We start from the raw sequence: 21,901 nt of genomic DNA, 5'->3' as shown, positions 1-21,901 counted from the left end.
GCAATTTGCAATTTGCAATTTTGCAGCAGAGAAAAGTGGCAGAGGCAGATGCTGAAATTGATTGACGCATATTGTCACCTGGAAGACCCAAGAATCTTTGACAAGGCACCCCAATTGATTGCAGCAACCCTTAATTCTGGCGTTGTTCGTTTTGCCGTTAATGGAGTCTCTGAGGTACGTACCGCTTCCCATCTCATACCTTTTCCCTTTTCTTATTTTTAGTTCTGAAAAATAGGTATTAATTTTTTGAGTAAATCTTAGTTTACTAGTATCAAGTTTCGTGGTTTTCAACATTTGGTACATGAAGTTTTTTTCATACCAGAGTCATAGTTAAAGTATTAATTTTGGAATAGTCTCATACATCCGTTAATCTAACTGTTAAGTCTTTCGTTAACTGATGATGTGACGTCTACGTGAACAATGACTAGACATCACATGTCATTAAAAGGTCTACGTGAAAATTCAAAAAAAAAAAAAAAAAATGATCTTCTTCTTCCTCTCTGTTTCTTCTTCTTCTCCCAACACGTAAAGCCACGATCTCCCTTCCTTCTTCTTCGTCGACGCCACTCCCCTCCCATCTTTCTCTCGAACCCTCACATCCAATCCCGTTACCAACCCCTCTTTCTTTTCTCCCTGTCCGCTCGTCCTTTGCACTCGCCACCAGCGCTGGCACCATCGGCCTGAGTTCAGCTTGCCCATCAAATCGTACAATGGGCTCCTCCAAGCCGTTGCGATGCCAAGGGGGTCGAAGAGGACATCAAATTGGTGCCCGTCTCTGTCTTGGGCATCGGCGAATTGAACCATGAGGCTATCGTCGTCGAAATTGTTTTGGGTGAGTGAAAAACAAAGGAGGTTGATGAAAAGGTAAGGGTGGTGGTTGTCAAGGAAGAGGAAGGGTTTCTTGAGAAGGATTCGCGACTTGAACGACATTGTACGATCTGCAGTTAAATTTTGGGATTATTACAAATTATTGAAATTATGAGATGAATTGATGTGGAAGTTTTGAGATGATTAGGAAATTGGGTTTAAGAAAATACAAATTGTGGTTTTGAGGGAAGGGAAGGGCGAGCAGCTAGAGTGGGCACAATGCAAATTAGGTTTTGGTGGGTTAGATGGGTGGAGTCGATGATGGAGGGGGAAGGGTGGGTGGATGGGTGGAGTCGAAGATGGAGGGGGAAGAGTGGATGTACGACGAGTCGAAGAGGAGAAGAGAGGAGAGGAGGGGTTTGGTGGGTTGGTGCAAAGGAGAGAATGGAGGGATAAGGGAGGAAGGGAAGGTTGGGGGAGGTAGAAGTCGACCAAAAATTTTTTTTTGGAATTTTGAATTTCCACGTGGATTCCTTGATGACATGTGGTACTAGTCATTGTTCACATGGGCGCCACGTCATCAGTTAACCGAAAACTTAACAGCCAGATTAACGGATGTATGAGACTGTTCCAAAAAATAACACTAGAGGGTAGTAAACTGAGATTTACCCTAATTTTTTTTCTAGCAAGATAATATTATCTAAATTAAAGAGGGTGATGGGGTTAACCTCACAAGCTCGTTAAAAATTATCACCGATTTCTTCCCTATAAGATTTAAAACTATTCTACCTCATTTTCATGAGTTTGTATTTTCACTCGGTTAAGAATTTAGTGACCACATTATGCGTATAACAACATTCTCATTCTAATATTCTCTTTCAGAGAGATTGGAACTTGGTCAAGCAGCTTAGTGAGTCATATCCTTGCGTAATTCCCTGCATCGGTCTCCATACCTGGTAAATCTCTCTCTCTCTCTCTCTCTCTCTCTCTCTGGTCGAGAATCGAGATTCACGTTTTCAATTGCATTGTTCTTTGACCTTTCCTTTTCTTGCATATCTGTAGGTATGTTGCACAGAGGACAACCATTAGCTCAACACCTTAAAACAATTCTTCGAGTCTACACCCTCTGCTGCAGTTGGAGAGGTTGGCTTTGAAGATTTATCTTTTCTTCTTCTTTAATTTAGTTATGTACCTTCTGTTTAGCTGTATGCAAATGTACAATTCGGGTTTTAATCAATGACTTCAAGTGAGGAGCTCCATTCTGATAATCCCCTTCCCTCCCTACTTTTATGCTTCAAAACCTAGCTTGATTTCATTGGGAAACACCAAACATTTCACTGGACTTGGGTAATTTCAGGGAACCCTTAAATTACTTTCATAGCATTTTCCCTGATTAACAAGGATTCGGAGTAGCTCTAAGGTAACGAAGATGTATGTTACTTGGCTCTTGGGTTGAACAACTTGAACTTCTAGCTTTAAGGTCATATCTAACCGAAGTGGCTATGTTTAGCCCACTGTCACTGCAAGAAATTATTTTTTAATGAACAATATTGGGTCATATTTATATATCATTTCCAACCCAATAGGGCTATTTTTTAGCCCCTGAATAATTTATTATTTTAAATTTATTCTTCAGTTTTATTGGTTAATTGAATTAAACTACTTTTTTTTTTTTTTTGAATTAAGCGATACTGTTAGTTAGTTAGATGTTAGATTACTCACAGATGGGGTTCGAACTCACGCCATCATGTAAGGGCACAACACATTTCCACCACTGTGGTAAAGAGCCACTTGCAAAAACCTAGCATATTAAAATAAGGTTTCCGAACATATTTTGTGTGCCACTTGAAGATGTGGCCATTTGAAAATATTGAAAATATTAAAAGAAAGATTATTGGAAGAAGAAGAGAGGGGTGTGTATGGAAAGAGTGTTTAAGGTGAATAAAATGTGAATAATTAAAACAAAATGAGGTAAAATAATATGGAAGTGTGAGAAGAATGTAAGAAATGGTGTAGAAATGTCCTAGGTATTTATAGGACAAAAATTAGAATTTTTTTTTTTTAATTTCGTCTTAAAAAATAATCTAGCTGGGCCCAACTGAAAGGGTTGGCTGACTGACTAAAGATGGCAAACCCGCTGGCCATACAACTGGATTTTGGCCCAGTGGGTCCTAGGATTTTTTTACCCAGACCTCTATTGGAGATGGGTTTTGTGTCAAAAATAGCTATCCTTTGGCCTATGGTGTCACACTCAATCTCGACATACATACAGGATCGACACGCAACGTCACAAAGTACTCGTATATCTAACATACCCCACCTCCGGGATACAGACAAAGCACAACTCAAGCTTCGAATTGCATAGTGATTTTTCGTTTACTCTATGACTGCATTTAACCTCTTTGTTAGACTGTCTACGTACCCTCCAACAGGATCAAGCTATTCGTAGTTCATCACTTGTTAAACTCTGAACTTTTCATAAAACACTTCATAGCAGAAAACATAGAGTACCACACTACACGCCAACCATAAGCCAAACAAAAGTTGTCATCTTGCCATTCACACACACATATACTTTCCAACACCATTCCGCAATCACATCAATTAATAACTCATACAATACACCAAAATGCAAGGCTAGAGCGACAACAGTTTGGCCGAAGCCTACATCTCTGAAGCTTTCTCATTTTAGACCGAATCAACGAAGTCAATGATGTGATTTCGGACCACTCAACGAAATCCAACAATATTGGGTTTTGGACCACTCAACGGAACCAAAATATCAAGCGGGATTCCAGACCACTCAACGGAATCAAAACCAGGATACGATTCCGGACCACTCAAAGGAATTGCGAAGTAGAAGGGATTTCGAACCTCTCAACAGAATCCGAATGGATATGGTTCCGAACCACTCAACGGAATCACGAAGTACAATGGATATCGGACCACTCAATGAAATCCAAAGCAGGATACAAGTTCGGACAATCAATAGAACCGAGCGGAAGTCCAAGAAACATAACAACGGCTCGAAGAAACAAGACATGAATCGAGTTACTCAATTCATGAAGGCTGAACGAAATGAAACAAGTACAAGCACTAAATTTAGAATGGATCAATGAAGCAAGAAATGAAACGATATTGAAGCAACAAATCCCCATGACAATGGGTTAACGGTCCACTGCTAGCCCTCACATTTAACAAACAATCCAACATGCATTTCAAATCACATTTCACAAATATTCCCAATGCACAAATCAAATCACATTTCATAAACATTTTAATAGAAAACACATTTATAAAACCAAGTCATATCCACAAAGGTTGCTAAATACGAAATCAGGGTAATAACCAAATCACATATATTAAAGTCACTCATGAACCAATGTAGGCCCACTAGACTTCACTTAGTCTTTAGTAGTACTAATTTTAGTATTTAAGAACGATTCGAGACATGTGCCGAAAGTCAACTTTCTGTCAACGGTAGGGTCCACAACCTTGCGTAATTCGATCTGAAACATCCTCATGCGGATTCTCGATCTGTAATTTCCCAAGAGTCTCATTAATCTTCTAGAATAATATCCTAAAATTTTGGAACAATCCAAAGGTCGGATCTCTGCCAATCGCTAAAATTAAGATGTGGTCAATGTTTGGTTTTACAAACTTAGAAGTTCAATTTGGGAAGATCCATACGTCAGATTACCAATCCGTAAGTTCCTAAGGTCCTCAAATATTACGTACTATAACGCATTAAAGTTTGGTGATGATCCAACAGTCAAATCGTCAATGGTTATAATGATCAAGTTGAGGATCCTAACGAATATATGTTTGAACGATGGGATTTCGTCCATTGGATGTCACATATGAAATTAGGGTATCAAATTTAGCCAAGAAGGGTCAAGTAGTCCCCGGACCACGCGCCCCCGCATGCAGCTGCCAGTTACCCCGACTCGCCAGAAACTTCACCTAACCCCAAAAATTACCAAATTTAACAAAATTGTAGAACACAACAAGGGGAAGAACTTTATGCCTGGGCCGAAGTCCAATTCGACCAGGAAACACCTAAAAATGCCCTTGATCCGTCAAAAACCCTAGGAATTGGTGTTCTCGATTCGACCCCAAGACAAACTCTGACGCCTCAACCACTGTTTGAGCTTTGTTCTTGAGGTTGAGAGGAGTCTATTGGTGATTGTGGTTGATGGAGTTAGCTTCTGATTTGGTGAATCGCCGCCAAGAACCCGTCTCATCCACTGTGCTATTTTTCACAAAATCAAGACCAAATTCCATTGGTTTTTTAGTGGAAATGGAAGAGGAAATGATGCTAGGTTGATACCAGGGGGTGAATAGCTTCAATTCACCAGAAAATTGTCATGAAAAGCATCGTTGGGTCGGGTTGCGGGTCGAAGGCAAGGGATCGGGTCTACCGGTTCCTTTCTCTCTTCTTCCCTCATTTCCTCTTCTTTCCTTCCCTCCTGATTGGCCCGTCTCTCCCTCATTTCCCTCCTTTCTCTTCTTATCTCTCCATCCTAGCCACACGCGTGCCACCAAATCAGTGCTCCAGCAAATCTGGAGCCTTCCAGATAATGGTCAAATGACCATTTCGCCCCTGCCTTTGCTCGTTTATATCTCATTAAGTATAGCTCTGTTTGGCGAACGGTTTTTGCCTAAGCACTCTTGAGGTCGAGCTCTATCCAAATATGTAAATAAAAGTGACAAAACATGTAGGAATTAAATACATCATCGAAAAGTCCGTTTAGTTCATTAAGGGCGTTTTCATCCTTTTACTTATTGAAAAAAAAAAAAAAAAAAAAAAAAAAACTATACGTCGTAATTATAAACGCATCGAAAATAAGAATATGAAATATGTAATTATAAAGAGTGAAATCTAGGGACGGAATTTCACATATAGCCCTATGGCCGGTTCGGTTGGAAATTGCCATCTAATAAGGACGTTTTTGAGTAAAGCTTTTGATGTGTCATCAATTCTTTAGATCACATGAAGTTCTATTCTTTGTGATAGTGGAATTTATATGTTTCACAGACCAGGTTTTTATCATTCCAACCCAATTCTTTAATTGCTCATATAAGTTGGTCATTTCTACTCATCTGAACTAATGTTGGATGATATGTAGCTGCTTGCTTTCGGTTTATTACATTGTGGATATATTGACCACTTGTGTAATCTTATTGCCATAAGCAAAAAAATTTCGTTTCTTTCTCCAAATAAAATAATAATAATTATATGCAACATAGCGGGAAAAATATATGAAAAAAGGATTTTCAGGGCATTAATGAACCTCTTATAAAACGGAAGTAAAGAGTAAAAATAACAATTATTTAACTTTGAACCTTTATTTCAAGGGAACGAAAGTGTAGTAGCAAAATTCTATACAAACTTTAAGGGAATAAGATAGTTTGTAAATCAAAACGCGATAAAATCACAAAACATTATTTTCCTTTAAACTCTAAATTTAGGTCCACCAAAGCTTGTCCCATGCTCGCTGCCATCGTCTAGTCCCATCCTGAAATTGATATCAGGCAGAACCTTCTGCACAATGTATGATATCGTACACAAAATATTTCTATATCTACCCCAAAACACTCAAGATAAAACTCTAAGTCATAATAACCATCAGACAGCAGATATTATGAGCATTCTCATACTTAAGTGAGATATTAAATTAGTACTACCAAGTAACACTTAGTTAACAGTTTATTAATATTTGATAGCAATATAAACATGAACCATCAAAACATCACACCACAAGATTTGTGTCCGGAAAACCCCTAACTGGGTAAAAAACAGGCAGAACTCCAGAGAGCTCTATCCACTAGCAGAAAATCAAGTTCATACAAGAATCATTCACGTACATAAGCTTAATCCCTAAACTATGCTAAAGGAGCAGCTTGTACCTCTTGTGCAACTTGAAATTCCTCAAGGGGATCAGTGCAAGGTCTTCACAACAGTGGCAACTCACGCTCTAGCTCCTTCACTTGTGGCATCAATGAGAAATGAATGCAGTTTAAATGACATGCAAATAAAGATTCAAAAATAGCACAAACCTCTCCAAATAGAACATCAACAGATTAAGAGAGTTTGAAATGAATCTGGATCTAAGATTCTAAAGTTATATTAAAAAATGAGTTAAGAGCTCTTCTCAGATGATTATGGACATGTCACTATGCTAGGGTTTTCTAAGAGCTGCGGGGAAGAAGGATGATGGCGACTGAGACCTAACACCCACACACACACACACACGCATACACACACACACACACACACACACACGCGCACACACACACGATAAAACCTAAAATGAATAAGCTCATCAGTACCACACAAAAATTCCACCTCAGAGAGGATATTTTCATGTATACCGTTAGCAGTCGCCAGCTCATAGTCATGGCACCTATCAACTGGTGATAGGACACGAGCATGCCGTGTCTTAGTATATTCAGTCTCAGTCACAGGTCACGTCAAGAGTATGAACAAATAGTTGTCTGGGCAGAAATCACTGGACAAAGATATGCAATTATGCAGATGCTTATGCAATGGATGTTCCAAACCTGTATTATGAGATGATCTTGGGTCTTCATCGTCTTTGTTGCAATACCTCCATGTTGAGTGACTTAAACCTAAAGATTGACTGATTGAGCTTCGTGTGATAATAAGAATTTATAAATTACGTAACTGTACAAGGAAAGACAAACCTGACTAAGTTTTGGACTTAAACACATCCCTCACCTGAAACGCACAAAGGGAAAACTTTAAAGAGTAAAATTTAGTAAGTGGCCATCAAACAAACACTCACACCAAAAAAGAAATAAAGGTCAACAAAAAGTAAAACACAATTTATGCACACGCCATGCCATAACAATAAGAATGACCAAAACCAATGCATACATTGAGAAAATCCTTTATTTGTATAGCCTTCTTTAAAATCTTTGTAAAATATAGTAAAAGTATATTTTGAGGAAGTGATTTTCTTCTATTGATACCAAGACATTTATACAAAGAAGAACTCTTGACAGAGAAGTAAACTATCCTACATTCTAGGTATACAACAGGAAAATAAATCTATAGAAATCAATTACAAATTTATTTCCTAAACTAAGCCAAGATATCAGGAATGATATCGTTGACTTCTCTACACTCCCCCTCAAGTTGGAGAGTGGATGTCAAGAACTCCCAACTTGTGTATAATACTCGAGAAAGTGTCCTTCCCCAATGCTTTTGTGAATACATATGCAAGTTGGTGTGAAGAGGGAACAAATCGTGTGACAACGGAACCATCTTGTATCTTATCTCGAATAAAGTGGCAATCCATCTCTATATGTCTAGTACGTTCATGGAAAACTGGATTAGCAGCAATATGAAGGGCTACTTTGTTGTCACAATACAATAAGGCCGGTTTTGGATGCAACAAACCCAAGTCCCTTAGAAGATATCGAAGCCACGATAGTTCACAATAGGTTCCAGTCATGGCTCTATATTCGACCTCAGCTGATGACAAAGATACGGTATTTTGTCTCTTTGATCTCCAAGAGATCAATGAAGAGCCCAAAAAAACACAATACAATGTAGTTGATCTTTGTGCCGTAAGGCACCCTGCCCAATCTGAATCACAATATGCACTTAAGGTCAAGTCATTTTTAGAAGAGAAAAACAAACCTTGTCCAGGATAACTCTTTATATATTTCAAAACTCAGAGAGCCACTTCCATGTGTGGACGGCGAGGTTCATGCATAAATCTACTTAACACATGCACTGAATATGTTATGTTCGGCCTAGTAATCGTTAAATAGATCAATCAGCCCACCAAGCTCCTATATTGTGCCGGATCTTTAAGCAACTCACCATTGTCTGAAAGCTTAAGGTTTTGTTCCATGGGAAACTGAACTGGGCGAGCTCCCAAGAGACCACCATCCTTCAAAATGTCTAAAGCATACTTATGTTGGGAAATGAAAACCCCATCTTCAACATGACACTGCAATGCCCAAAAAGTATTTCAAGTCACCAAGGTCCTTGATCATGAAACGACTATTAAGGAATGTTTTAAGAGCCTCAATTGCATTAGGGTCATTGCCAGTGATCAAAATATCATCAACATAAATTAAGATGGCTATAAAAGATTTGCCTTGCTGCCGTGTGAACAAAGAATAATCGGCCCTTGATAGGACATAACCAGCAGATTGAATAGCTTCAGAAAACTTTGCAAACCATTGACAAGATGTTTGCTTCAATCCATATAGAGATTTGTTAAGGTGACAAACTAAATTCTCCTTCTGTCGCTGGAGACCCAGAGGAGGAAGCATATATATTTCTTCATGAAGATCACCATGAAGAAACGCATTATTGACGTCAAGTTGATGGAGGGACTAGTGACGAGATACAGCAAGAGCTAAAAGGCAATGAACAATGATCATTTTGGCAGTGGGAGAGAAAGTATCATGAAAGTTAATACCTTCAAGCTGTGTATAACCCTTGGCAACCAAACGAGCTTTATAACGTTCAATAGAGCCATCTGAACAATGTTTGATTTTGTAGACCCAACGACAACCAATGAGAGATTTGCCAACGGGAAGAGGGGTGAGAGTCCAGGTATTGTTAGCTTCCAAAGCCTGTAATTCGGAAGCCATGGCAGCCTGCCAATGAGGAAAAGTATCAGCTTCGAAATAAGTCTGGGGTTCAACCTATTGAGTAATAGTTGTAAGAAAAGATTGTTATGCGAGTGAGAAATGATGATAAGTAAGATAATTAGCAAGTGGGGATAACGTGTACGTGTGGTGTGACTAGACGACAAAGATAACGGAGAAGCTGGTTGGGTAAGCTTGAGAGTAAGGCAATCGTAGTCCCGTAACTTTAGAGGCGAAGATGAGTGACGGCTAGAGCGACGAAGCACCAGTGTAGGAGAGGCAAGAGGCACAAACAGTGCAGAAAGGGACTCTAAATGCAGTGCAATAGGAAGTGAAGAAGGCTCAGCATGGACATGAGAATCAGGAAAAGACTTGGGCTGAAGGATGGCAGAAGGAAAATCACGAGACTTAGTTGGTGGAGAAGAAGGTGGAGGTGAAGAAGGGCACGGTAAAGTGGGGTCTGGAAGTAATAGTGATAGAGGTGCAGGTAAGGAAGCGAGGATGGCCGAGGATGATGCAGGTGTTGGTGCAGTGATGGGTGAGGTAGAAGATGGAGAATAATGGTAAGGGAAAATATGTTCATGAAAAACAACATCTTGGTTAGTAAAAAAATTTGTGAGTGGTAAGATTGTTTTGACCAATAAGGTACCCTAGGAAGACACATCTGTGAGCTCGGGGGGGGGGGGGGGGGTGCAAATTATATAGGTGTCGATTGCATAAGCAAGACAATCAAAGACTTTAAGATGGGAAAAATAAGGTGGTTTAGAGTAAAGCCGTTCAAAAGGTGTTTGATGGGAAAGGAGTAGGGTAGGGAGACGAACATCCGTTAGCACACATTCACCTCAAAAATGAAGGGAAGATTAGCTTGGAAACGCAAGGCACGCGCAATTTCAAATATGTGACGATGCTTGTGCTCAACAACCCCATTTTGTTGAGGTGTATAGACACAAGAGTGTTGATAAATTACTCCATGGTCTTGAAAGAAACTACGAAGTGAAAAAAATTCTCCACCATTGTCTCCTCTTATTTGGCAAATGGATGTATTAACCTAAGTGTGAACAAAAGAGAAAAAATCTTTGAGGATATGTTGTGTTTCTGATTTATGTTGCATGGGAAAAATCCATGTGAAACGGGAATAATCATCCACTATAGTTAAGAAATATTTTGCTCCAGAAGTAGAAGCAATTTTATAAGGACCCAAAATATCGCAATGGATCAAATCAAACGGTTTTGTAGTTGTAATGGAACTGACACCAAAAGGTAAACGACTTTGCTTGGCTAAAGGACAAACAAGGTAAACGACTTTGCTTGGCTAAAGGACAAACATCACAAGCATTATTTGACTTAAAAGGAAAATGCAACAGGTGTTTCAACATGAAATCTAGTCTAGAGGATAAGTGACCCAGATGCCGATGCCACTACTCTATAGGGGAAAGAACAAGGTTGCAGACTCGGTGTGGACTACCAGATGTTGTGGGAGTCAATGCCACCAAATAATAAAGCCCTCCGCGTTGCTTACCCAAACCAATCACCATCTTCGTTGTCAAGTCCTGCATAATACACCACGAAGGAAAAAAAGTTACAAAACAATATCCACTTGTAATTCGACTCATAGACATCAAACTACTTTGAAAGTGGGCACACACAACACATCTTGCAACAAAAAAGTAGAACTCAAAGGGACATTCCCAGTGGAAACTATGCGAGCTTGCTCTCCACTTGGTAATAAAATTGGTGACAAATAGGTGTTTTTGACACCATCAATGAGTAAATATGATGAGGAGGTTATATGATCCGTCGCACCACTGTCGATTATCCAATGATGTAAGGGCAAAAGGGATGTCAACAAACCTGTCTTCATGGCAGAGACATTAGCTTTTGGAGGAACGAATGCATCGCCTCCTTTATTATTCATTAAGTGAAGGATTTGCTGGAATTGGGTGTCAGATAACCCAGACATCACCAACTTCATCTCCTCCAAAGTGGCACCTTCGTAAACTTGATTTGCTGAAGAAGAAGAAATGCCTTCCTTTTTAGAAGGCTTGCTTCCTTTTTTAGGCTTGACTTTGTGAAGACGATGCCCCGGTGGATATTCGTGAAGTTGGTAATAAGTATTAATTGTGTGATAGTCATGATCACAATGAGTACAGTTCGGGGGCTTACGACTGAAGGACTCAGATGATCGCGAACCACCTTGTCGAACAGCCATAGCTGATGTCTCAGTGACTCCACGTGAAGCAGTAAAAGATCTTTGCTTCTCTTCCTAGGAAATTGAAGCATAGGCTTGACGAACAATGGGTAAAGGATTCATCAGTAAGACTTGTCCTCGAATGGCACCATATAACTCATTGAGGCCCATAAAAAACTGCATTAACTTGTTCCTTTCATTCTACGCTCCACACGTACAGGAAGTGGAGTCACTGTAAGATGCCAGTTCATCCCGCAATTTCTTCAACTTCGTGTAGTACGCAGCAACTGAAAGTTGGTCTTGAGTAAGAGAAGCGATGTTCCGTTGTAACTGGAAAATCCGAGGAGCATTGCTTTGTGAATAACACTCTCACAATTCCTCCCAAATTGCATAAGCATCAGTCATGTAGAGGATACTATCAGAAATTTTTGAATCAATGGAGTTGATAATCCACGCAACGATCATGTCATTACATCTCTGCCATGTAGCATGGTCATCCAGTTTGATCTTCTCAGAAGGCTGTGTGACAGTGCCATCAACAAAGCCGAGCTTGTTTTTGGCACTCAGGGAGATCCTTATCGCATGTGACCAGGTAGAGTAATTGTCCCCATTAACGGGCTTCGAAACCAACATCATAGATGGGTGATCTGAATGATGGATAGACAATGATTTGAAACATCAGCCTTAGCATCAGCCGTGGCTCCTATGGAAAGGTTGTTAGTGGCCATGACTGTCAACGGAAAAAGCTATTGAAAAATAGCAAAAATGGGGTAGCGGCAAGAACTAGGATTTTGACCTAGCTCTTGATACCATGTAAAATAGAGTAAAAGTATATTTTGCAGAAGTGATTTTCTTCTATTGATACCAAGACATTTATACAAAGAAGAACTCTCGATAGAGAAGTAAACTATCCTACATTCTAGGTATACAACAGGAAAATAAATCTATACAAATCAATTACAAATTTATTTCCTAAACTAAGCCAAGATATCAAGAATGATATCGTTGACTTCTCTACAATCTTGTTATGACATATAATCCTTTTTGCAGTAGCGAGTCGATACTTAGCCCGGAAGCATCCCTGTAGCCTTTTCATAACCTATTCATGAGAGCGGGAGGGTGGCGCTTGCCCTACAAGCGACTATTAACCTTCTCATAATCGACCCCCTTTCAGGCCACTGGTATCTTAATGGCTGATTAGAATTATTTTTTTCCTCCTAAATAGGATAATTTTCTTTCTCAAAGAATGATCAAGTAATTCCTTAAAATTGTTGATGTGTAACTGTGTAAGGTTTCCGCTGCAGGTTAATGTATTCAGGCAACAACTTGAACTTGCGAAAGAGTTAAAAAAGCCAGCATCCATCCATGGTGTCCGTGCTTTTGGTGACCTTCTTCAGATAATGAAGTATACAGATGCTGCTGTTCTCTCTATTATGTCAATCGTAGCTTGTAATTTATGGGGTTCATCCAAAGTAAAGCATCTATGAATGCCTCATGTATATTGGTTTATTTAATGTTTTCTTGTCAGACCTTCAGGGCCTTTTCCTGCTGGCGTGATTCTTCATTCTTACCTAGGTTCTGCTGAGATGGTTCCTGAATTTGCCATCTTGGTGCTTACTTTTCATTCTCTGGATTTCTCATGTCCACGAAAGTAAACAAGGCAAAGTGGATGCTGAAGATGGTAGTTCCATATTTAGATTGGGGCGTCTGTGTGTTTGTGTGGTAAACGTTAGACAGCATTAGATGCAATTTCTTTTTAAATTGTTCTTTTCTAGGTGCCTTCTGAAAAGATATTACTGGAGATAGATGCACCTGATGCATTACCAAAATCTGATATAGTTTCTCTGCATCTGATTGAAGGAGATGCTTCCCTCCTTGAAGAGCTTCAGTTGCAAGAAATTTCTTCAGCTCTGACGGCTAGTGCAAGAGACACTTCAACGCTTACAAAAGCAGCACTAAATCACCCGGCAAGTATTCACAACATGTGTGTTTTACAACTCGAATCTTGCACATTATCTGTTTTAAATATGTTCGTTATAGTTGTCATTGTAGTTTCTACGGCCGTCATTCAAACCCTAAACCCTTGTGATTAAATCTTTTTACATGAATCTCTTGGACCCGTGGGTGTGTGTTTTGATACTTGTACCATATGGTTAGGATGTATACAAACGGGTAGTGTATTTCATTTACTTTTAATGTTGAACATCCTTTCTCAATGGCAGGTACTCATCTATGTCGCATCTATGCTAGAAATGACCAAAGAAGGACTTTCTGAAATAAGTTACCACAATGCATTGTGCTTATTCCCTTACTATGTACGAACCTAAGATTACCTGGTACTCCAGTTCTTGTTTTAGATCTGAACTAAATGGTAGTTTGGATTTCTGTGGCGGGCTATTGTTACAAATTCTTATGTACAAAGTAAGCAGATAAAAACCATGTTTGTAATATTATCGTGTACTCCAGTTACTTGTTTCTGATATGAATGTCCTCTAAATTTAAATAAAAAATAAAAAAAATTGACTGTCAAAAGTTTTAACCAACGGTCGAGACAAAATGATACACTTGTGTTTTAAAGAGGTTCTCTTGTAAATCAATGACGTGAGAGTGCCCGCTCTCAAATGAATAAGCAGTGCAGCCCTGAGAATGTCAATACAATTAACTAAGCATCCTTCAAAAGATAACAGCATGCCTGCTCCAGGATCACTTTGTACTGGTTTGGTACTGAGGTACTTTTATAAAAAGTGGGTATAAAAAAAAAGTTGAGTTCAAAAAGGTGTTTGGTAAACACTTAAAAACAGCTTATTTTTACAGTTTTGGGTGAAAAAAAACTGAAAACGTGAAGTACCAAAAATGAGCTTATTTTCACAACACAGCAGAAACAGTTTTTTTTCAAAGCACAGCAAGTGTTCTCACTTAAATTTTTGAACCATAGTGTACCATATGGCAACTGTTCCCGCTTAAATTTTTGAACCATACCTGCATTAGGATGACAACCCAGAGTGCAAAATGCATTTTTATATTAAAACAAAAAGGTCTGTACTGGAACAACTAATAAAAACTACGATTCCATAGATGACCTTTGTACTGCAAAATCCATTCAAAGCATGGCAATATATTTATGATGTATAAGAATTTGAACTGAAAACGTTCATTAATAATAAATTCAAGGCTACTACAAGTAACCACTTATCATCTTCCCCACTTAGAGACACAAATTATCTTGGATTTTACCCTATTATTATCACATCACATCAGAGTAGCCTGAAGTTTCACACAACATTAAATACATAAAAATGCAGTGCTATGCATAATCCAAAGTACCATCATGCCATTATTACAACACAGATAAAACTGCAGTAAATGAACTATCACCCAAAATCCAGAGGATGAAATCTTCACTGCCAAGCCCACTTGTCACTAAGTGTTCTCCTTACTCTTGTTGCATCCTGAAGGGGTTGATAAAACAAAACGTAAGTGTTCCAGTTTTATCGTAGTTATAAAATCATCATTCTACATAATCCTTGCTTTGAAAACATTTATAGTGGAAACTATATAATAGTATATACTACCATAATAGTAAGAATCTCAATAATCGAAAACATTCAATTCAAGTTCAGAATCATACCTTAACTCAATCAATCATACTAGCATCCACTAGCATAAGTATAGCAAGCAAAATATGCTAGTGTCAACTAACTAAACTCAATACCGGTAATAATCAATAATCATAGCGTCTACTAGGATAAAATATCACTTGCAAATAATCTACGGCCGAAGATAGCTATACAACATATATAGAAGATCATGACGTGAAAATAAATCACCAATGATGCAAAGATATAGTCAAATATCATCCTCAATCACATCAGAGACCAAAATATTAATATGCATCCGCACATATATATATATATATATATATATATATATATAGTTAGTTAGTTAGTTTTCGAAGGGTGCACTCACAGGTAAGCAAAGCGTCCTTCGCCACTAGGCTCCTTGCCTAGATCCTTTCTATCCTTTAATAACCCTGTGATAGTCAATATAAACTAAGTCAGGCTTTAATCATCAATTCATAGGATATTGCCCGAAACTACCATTTAGGTATTGAATTTGCACAAATGGAGGGTACCACTTGATTTAGAACACCGAAAAACCTAGGGTTAGGGCTCCGGTTCGTCACGCACTGCCATGCTCCGACCACACGCCGAGAAACACGCTGCCGTGGGCCGCCGTTGCCGGCAAACACGTCGTCGTACTCGCGGCCACGGTTCGGCGAGTAAACACCACACTCGCCGTCGCTTGAGCCACACGTTGGTTCGGTGAAGGTTTAATAAAGGTTAATAGAATATACCTTTGCCGTTGGAAAATTCCGTCAGAGTTAACGGAATCTCAGGTTCTGCCGTTAGAATTAACGATGACCGTCGCTGGCTGCTGTCTGCCGTCATCGGAGTCTCACCGGAAACTGTAGAAAAAATTCCAGAACATGGTCAAGGCTCCCTGAGCTCGATTTCAACGTATTTCCTAGTGAAAATCACCAATTTAAGTCCCAAAAAGGGTTTAGAGACTTACCCAAACTCAAATTTGAAGGAGGAAAGGTCGAATCCACCTTGGATTCGACGAGTGGAGCTTAGCGAGGTTCGCCGGATTCTGGAAATGGATACCGAGAGCATGCATGTCAGTCCTATAGTGATTTTCCATCAATTTTTACATGCAGAGAGGTATTTAAGTACCTAGGGTTCATTCGCGTAGAGTATGAACTCCAAAGCTCACAAACTCGCCGGAGTTTGCACGGTGGAAATGACCGGAAACTAAAAAAAATGCACAGAGCAAATGCAGGGGTGAAATCCCTTGTTTCGAATTGGAAATCACCAAAAATCCCGTCCCAAACAATAATAAAACACAATGAAACAAGATTTGCATAAAGAAACTCTCATGGGTTCGAGTTTCAGAGCTTGAAGCTCTCGGCTTCAATGGTGCCGAGGTCCACACTGCATCGATCTCACATGCAAGACCATATTTGTGTTCCTTGAGTCTCAAGGATGTCTAATATGAGATTTTGAGGTTTCATTTGTGAGGGAACTGGGGTGAGAGCTAGGGTGAAGCTTTCGGAGCTTACGGAGCTTAGAGAGAGAGAGAGAGAGAGAGAGAGAGAGAGAGAGAGAGAGCGCTCGAGACTTAGAGAGAGAGTGCGTTTTCAGCTGAGGGAAAGAGCGATGCCGAGAGTTATGTAATCCCACTTAAACCCACTTCAATAAAATTACAAAATTGCTCTCCAATTATTTTTAATTACAATTAGACCCTCGAGGTCTTGATTCGTAATTCACTTTCGACGTAAAACTAACGTACGAAAATTAAAGTTAAAAAATTGAAGAAAGTACGAGGATTGACTTTCGAGTCGAGGTTCAATAAATTATTTAAGACACTCATTTAGGGGTAAAATAGTTATTTCACATGTCTTGGAAATAAAATACAATATTTCAAGATACAGGTCGTAACGAACGATGACAATACTGAATAACAATTTGAACCCTCATCTCTTGCAGCACCATTTTCGAGACCCACACTCTTTAGTTTTCTATTTATAAATTCCTTGAATAATATTTATTATAATCAAATCCAATGGTAAAACGGCTAAAGTAATTAAAAAAATCTTTTATATGTTTCGTATTCTTTCATAGCCTCCGCAAGTTTTATGGTGTCATTTTAGTGATTTTTCAATATTTATCAGAATCTAAAAATTTAGGTAAAAATATTCATAAAATTAAATTATGATAGTCTACATAATTTTTTTTTAAGTTACTTTAAGAAAAAAATTATCCAAAATTTATTTTTTAATAATTTCAGGCTAAAAATTTAACGCATAACGATTGGAGGAGAAAATATGTTTCTGGGTTAAAACCTAAATTTTTTGAGTTAAAAATTTTAGGTTTTAACCAAAGATTAGAAATGGTCTTTGGGAAGGATGTGGAGTTTTATCTTAAGAAAAACTCAATGCATTTGTATATAAAATTATAAATTGTAATTTATTTTGAGACCATTTTTAAATTAGCGGCCTTGAATAATAATATAAAAGCAAAATGTATATCGGGCCACTAAGAAAATGAGGGTAAGGCCCAAAAGGCCGAACGTCCAAAATAAGCAGCGAATTTGGAAGTCGAGATTCGTTAGAGAGCGAGATGAGGGAAAATGGAAGAGCTTCAATCTCAGCCATTCGTTAAATGATAGGCCATCATTATCTGTTGTCCTACTATTCCTAGTCCAAGAGAAGATGGTTTTATTTCAGTGGCTTGCTTTTGCGAATGAAGCTCCAAATTAACCACCAAGCAAGCATGGCTTCGGCTATTCTTTCTCTGGCCAAACCATCTCCTCTACAGGTTCAGGTTCATGGTTTTGTTGTTCAATTGTATGCCATATAAATATATATATATATATATATATGCTTGCTAGCGTTTGCTAATTAACTAGAATCAATGTGTTATGCATTACTGGATGATACATGCATGAGCATTGCTTGATGAGAAATATTTCAATGTCGACAGCCAAATGGAAAACATTTTGCAGAATTCTCAGCTCTCCCGAAGCCATCAGCCAGCCTGCCTTTTGGCAGAAAGACCTCAAATGATGTGAGAACCGCTATTCCTGGTCGTCTCTTACCATTAAACAAACTTATGTATTTACAAAAACTTGCCGAAGTTGTATGTGTGAGAGGTTATATATATATATATATATATAGGAATCATAAGATTGATTTTTATCTGAAAAGTAGTGTGTAGAAATCATTTCCCATCGCTTATAGGCTTAGCTTTGAGACCAAATAAACCTAACAAAAAGGAGGCAAAAACATAACACAATTTCAAATATCTTGCATCGTTTTTTCTCATGGATGTTATGTTTCATCTGCTTTAGCAGCAAATGATGAAAAGTAAAGTGGTAGCATCTCAAAGAAATATTGCGTGCTTTGCTTTGCAAGAATCATCTACTTCCACTGGTGAGTTGCTCTATTTTCACAATGTATGGCAGGGATTCATTGCCTTGTGATTATATCTGACACATATTATAGTAGGGCAGCATTGGTAAAAAGTGAACTCTTTTTGCCCCTTTTACGTACTAGCTGATGCTGCTGATACAAGTACAAAGGAGGTTAAAACAGCTGATCAAAAAGCAGCAGCTCCAGCAAAGCCTAAAGTTGCTGCAAAAGCCCCAATGAAGGCGTTGCCTCAAATGATGGTGGAGGACGTTATCCCGCCGTTGAAAGCAATACTCGAAACTCAAGATGAACTCTCTGATATTGAGCTATGTTTTCAAGACAACAGGGTCAGCTACCTATATATACTAATTGTATTTGAACTTTCGTTTGTTCGTTCCTAGCATTTTCATATTATAATAATTGATACTACGTACTCTGGTTTGATTGAAAAATGAATACATATATATATATACAGCTGGAAGGTTCCTTTATAAAGAAGGGCAATTTCTATTCGTTTTGGGCCTTCTTCCCCAGTGGAGTCCTCACAGGTACCTCTTGCATTTTGCCTTGTCAAGTCTTCAATTCATTGATTGATGTTTGTGCACAATTTAATGAATGAATTTACAGAAAAGTGACATTAACAGAATATGGTACACGTGCAGGTCCAAAGGGGTTTTCTCTGTCTTCGTATGGCTCAGGAGTGAGCACTGTTGAGCCATTTCTCATTGATGAGAAGAAAATAACGGCAAAACATATTGTCTTTTGGGTTGAAAAGCGTTTAGCCGCTCAAGGAATCATTCCTGTCTGGAATTAGACTAGTTCTCCTTTCCGCAAATCTTTCATTTCATTCCCCACTATATATAATATTCATTGTAAATTAAACGAACAATGCATTACTTTAATTTTGGATTTTAATCACTCTGATCTGATTTAGCCATCTTGTTGATTAAGCAATTAACAGAATTGGGCACCAAGTGCAAGTTGGTTGGGTCGCCCAGGAGCTAAACCCTATGAATATGATTTATTTATTAAACCCCAGAGTCGGATTGAATTTTGATCTTGTTCCTTTTAATTTGATACATTAATTATTAATTGTTCTTAATATATACATTACCTGATTCGGATTATGTACCTAAAATACCATACCTAGTATAGTCAAAGTATTGAAATAGTTTTCTCTTTGGAGTTTGGGTGCGTTTGTTGTGCCGGACTATCTCAGATTAAACTAGCTTCAAGAACTAAGGTCATCTCCTACCAAAGGAGGGCCATAGGGCACATTTTAGCCCTCTAGCCTTTCAAGAAATTAATATTTTAATGAACAGTGCATTACCATATTTCTTACCATTTCCAACCGAAGGCCATAGGGTCAAACATAATTTATTATTTAAATTTTAAAACTACAACAACTTAAATTTATAGGACAAAATGATTATTTTTCAATATTTTTTTTTCAAATTTTGGCCCAAAAAAAATTTTCAAATCCAACGGTAACTGAAGTCAGCTAGCCGTTGGATTTGAATTTTTTTGGCCTATAAATAGGGTGGATATTGGGCTATACCTTTGAATTCAATCTCTTTCAATTCAAGTTTGCCATGAATTCCAACTTTGGATCCTCTTCGGATTCCAACTGGGGGTCCTCATCCAATTTCGAATTGGAAGAAAAATGGGCGCAAATGAGATGAGAGGACGAGGAGTTTGATGAAGAAGATGAAGCATGGCGCAACACACAATATATGGCAACCATGGCTACGGCCATGGTATGTCAGCCAACTGAGGAACAACTACTTCAACCCCAACTCGGTGTACATGTGAGGAAGAGGTCCCTAAAATAATTCACTACAATCAAATCCACCCTACTAGGGTCGGTACAACAGATACCCTGCTCATCCTCCAATCCCATGATTTTATTACATCGGCGATGTTTCGCCGTTTGAGCATGAAAAAATTTAGTATTCTTATCCCCCACCTAGATCCATTGAGTCCGAGATTTGAGCTTCCAAAACATTTCTTCCTCTTTAACCTGAGCCTTTAACTACCTTTCCATTCCTCGCACCTCATCATTCACAAAAGTTGAAGACTTATAAACATTTCAAAGGTCATTCTTCAAGGATTGAATATGTACCTTCAAATTACCACCTTTAGTTCGCCGCTAATTTTGCAAACCCTTATGTACCCATTTTAACTTTTCCACCACTTGAAAAGCACAGGAGCCCACAAAACCATGCCTCCAATTTTCCTCCACAATGCTGTGACATTCCTTCTCCTTATTCCATCGCGGGTCATAAATGAACTGTCTCCATCGTTTTAATGACATAACGTCCATATCCAAAATAAGCATAGCATGATCGGACCCTTTTAACACTTCATGTAGAACTTTCGCCTCCGAGTACACACTAACCCATCCACTTGTTGCTAAACCACGGTCCAGACGTTGTTGTATAGGCCCCTCATCCCTTTGATTCCTCCAAGTGAAAACAAATCCCAAGTCAAGCAGCCTATTATCAACAATAAACCCATTGAAATCCCTTCTACTAGCCACAGACCTATAATTCCCCCCTTCCTTCTCCGAATCATCCAGAATGTCATTAAAGTCACCAATGACAAAGCATTTATCCTTATATACCTCAAGCTGTTGAGACAACAACCTCCATTGATCTCTCATCTTCATGTCATCAGTACTTGCATAAACCGCGAACAACCTCCACTTCTTTTTTTTTTTCCATCATAAATGCCCACCTCAATAAAGAAATCTGCATACTTAACAAGTAACACTTGATCATAGTTCTTCCAAAAAATACACATACCACCGACAATTCCTTTTGGCTCAACAGCATTCATGAACTCCATCCTAAGCCTTTTTTCCAAATAAACATAACGACTACTTCAATTTTTTGTCTCCAATAAGATCACTATGTCAGGGGTGTAGAGCCTATTTTGCCCCATCAAATCGTCAACTGTCAGGTCACCCCCGATACCTTGACAGTTCCAGTAGATTAGCTTTATAGGAACTTGGGAGACCCCTCAAGGCTGATCTCCTCCACCTCAGATAAATACATCTTTCATGGTCAGTTGGTTTTTGGTTCAACACATATCACAAGCTCCACATACTCCACCTCCTGAAAAGAACGTTTTCCCTTTTGACTTATTCATGATAGCCTCAATAATGGTTGCCAAGTCAAAATGATCATGATCCAACACTTCATGTCCTCCACCAAGTTCGTCTTCCAACCCCATGTTTGTCATATCCCCAATACTCCCATCAGGTAAATGCACCTCCACATTCAAGTAGATTTCCTTGCCAT

The 21,901-nt window shown here is 38.7% G+C and overlaps 2 protein-coding genes, 3 long non-coding RNA genes and 1 pseudogene across 8 annotated transcripts; 2 read left to right on the top strand and 4 right to left on the bottom strand.

The window, feature by feature from the left end:
- Positions 1–32: 32 nt before the first annotated feature.
- LOC148698907 (uncharacterized) lies at positions 33–2,075 on the top strand. Its single transcript, XR_015960241.1, has 3 exons — positions 33–174; positions 1,690–1,763; positions 1,870–2,075. It is a non-coding gene; the product is annotated as an uncharacterized LOC148698907 (long non-coding RNA).
- Positions 2,076–6,188: 4,113 nt separating this feature from the next.
- LOC148698906 (uncharacterized) lies at positions 6,189–7,028 on the bottom strand. The gene is made up of 2 exons (XR_015960242.1): positions 6,718–7,028; positions 6,189–6,326 (listed from the first exon to the last, which is right to left on the bottom strand). It is a non-coding gene; the product is annotated as an uncharacterized LOC148698906 (long non-coding RNA).
- A 936-nt stretch (positions 7,029–7,964) lies between these two features.
- LOC137727017 (uncharacterized) lies at positions 7,965–12,265 on the bottom strand (annotated as a pseudogene).
- A 3,301-nt stretch (positions 12,266–15,566) lies between these two features.
- LOC148698905 (uncharacterized) lies at positions 15,567–16,794 on the bottom strand. The gene is made up of 3 exons (XR_015952430.1): positions 16,363–16,794; positions 16,202–16,279; positions 15,567–16,094 (listed from the first exon to the last, which is right to left on the bottom strand). It is a non-coding gene; the product is annotated as an uncharacterized LOC148698905 (long non-coding RNA).
- Positions 16,795–17,856: 1,062 nt separating this feature from the next.
- Positions 17,857–19,517, top strand: LOC137748786 (uncharacterized). 4 transcript variants are annotated; one of them, XM_068488971.2, is made up of 6 exons: positions 17,857–18,006; positions 18,172–18,255; positions 18,542–18,620; positions 18,744–18,946; positions 19,075–19,147; positions 19,262–19,517. In XM_068488971.2, exons 1-6 carry the CDS (start codon positions 17,932–17,934, stop codon positions 19,411–19,413), a joined length of 666 nt encoding a protein of 221 aa, XP_068345072.2. In that variant the 5' UTR covers positions 17,857–17,931; the 3' UTR covers positions 19,414–19,517. The 4 variants fall into 4 exon arrangements, with proteins under 4 accessions (XP_068345072.2, XP_068345071.2, XP_068345070.2 ...); XM_068488970.2 differs by having other exon boundaries at positions 18,539–18,620; XM_068488969.2 differs by having other exon boundaries at positions 17,885–18,012.
- Positions 19,518–20,748: 1,231 nt separating this feature from the next.
- LOC148698904 (uncharacterized) lies at positions 20,749–21,267 on the bottom strand. The gene has a single exon (XM_088679370.1). It carries the CDS (start codon positions 21,265–21,267, stop codon positions 20,749–20,751), a length of 519 nt encoding a protein of 172 aa, XP_088535496.1.
- Positions 21,268–21,901: the final 634 nt, after the last annotated feature.

Source organism: Pyrus communis, chromosome 2 (genome assembly GCF_041283825.1).
Source record: "Pyrus communis isolate YQ-2024b chromosome 2, ASM4128382v1, whole genome shotgun sequence".
NCBI classification, from domain to species: domain Eukaryota; kingdom Viridiplantae; phylum Streptophyta; class Magnoliopsida; order Rosales; family Rosaceae; genus Pyrus; species Pyrus communis.
This window is presented reverse-complemented; position numbering and strand designations above follow the sequence as displayed.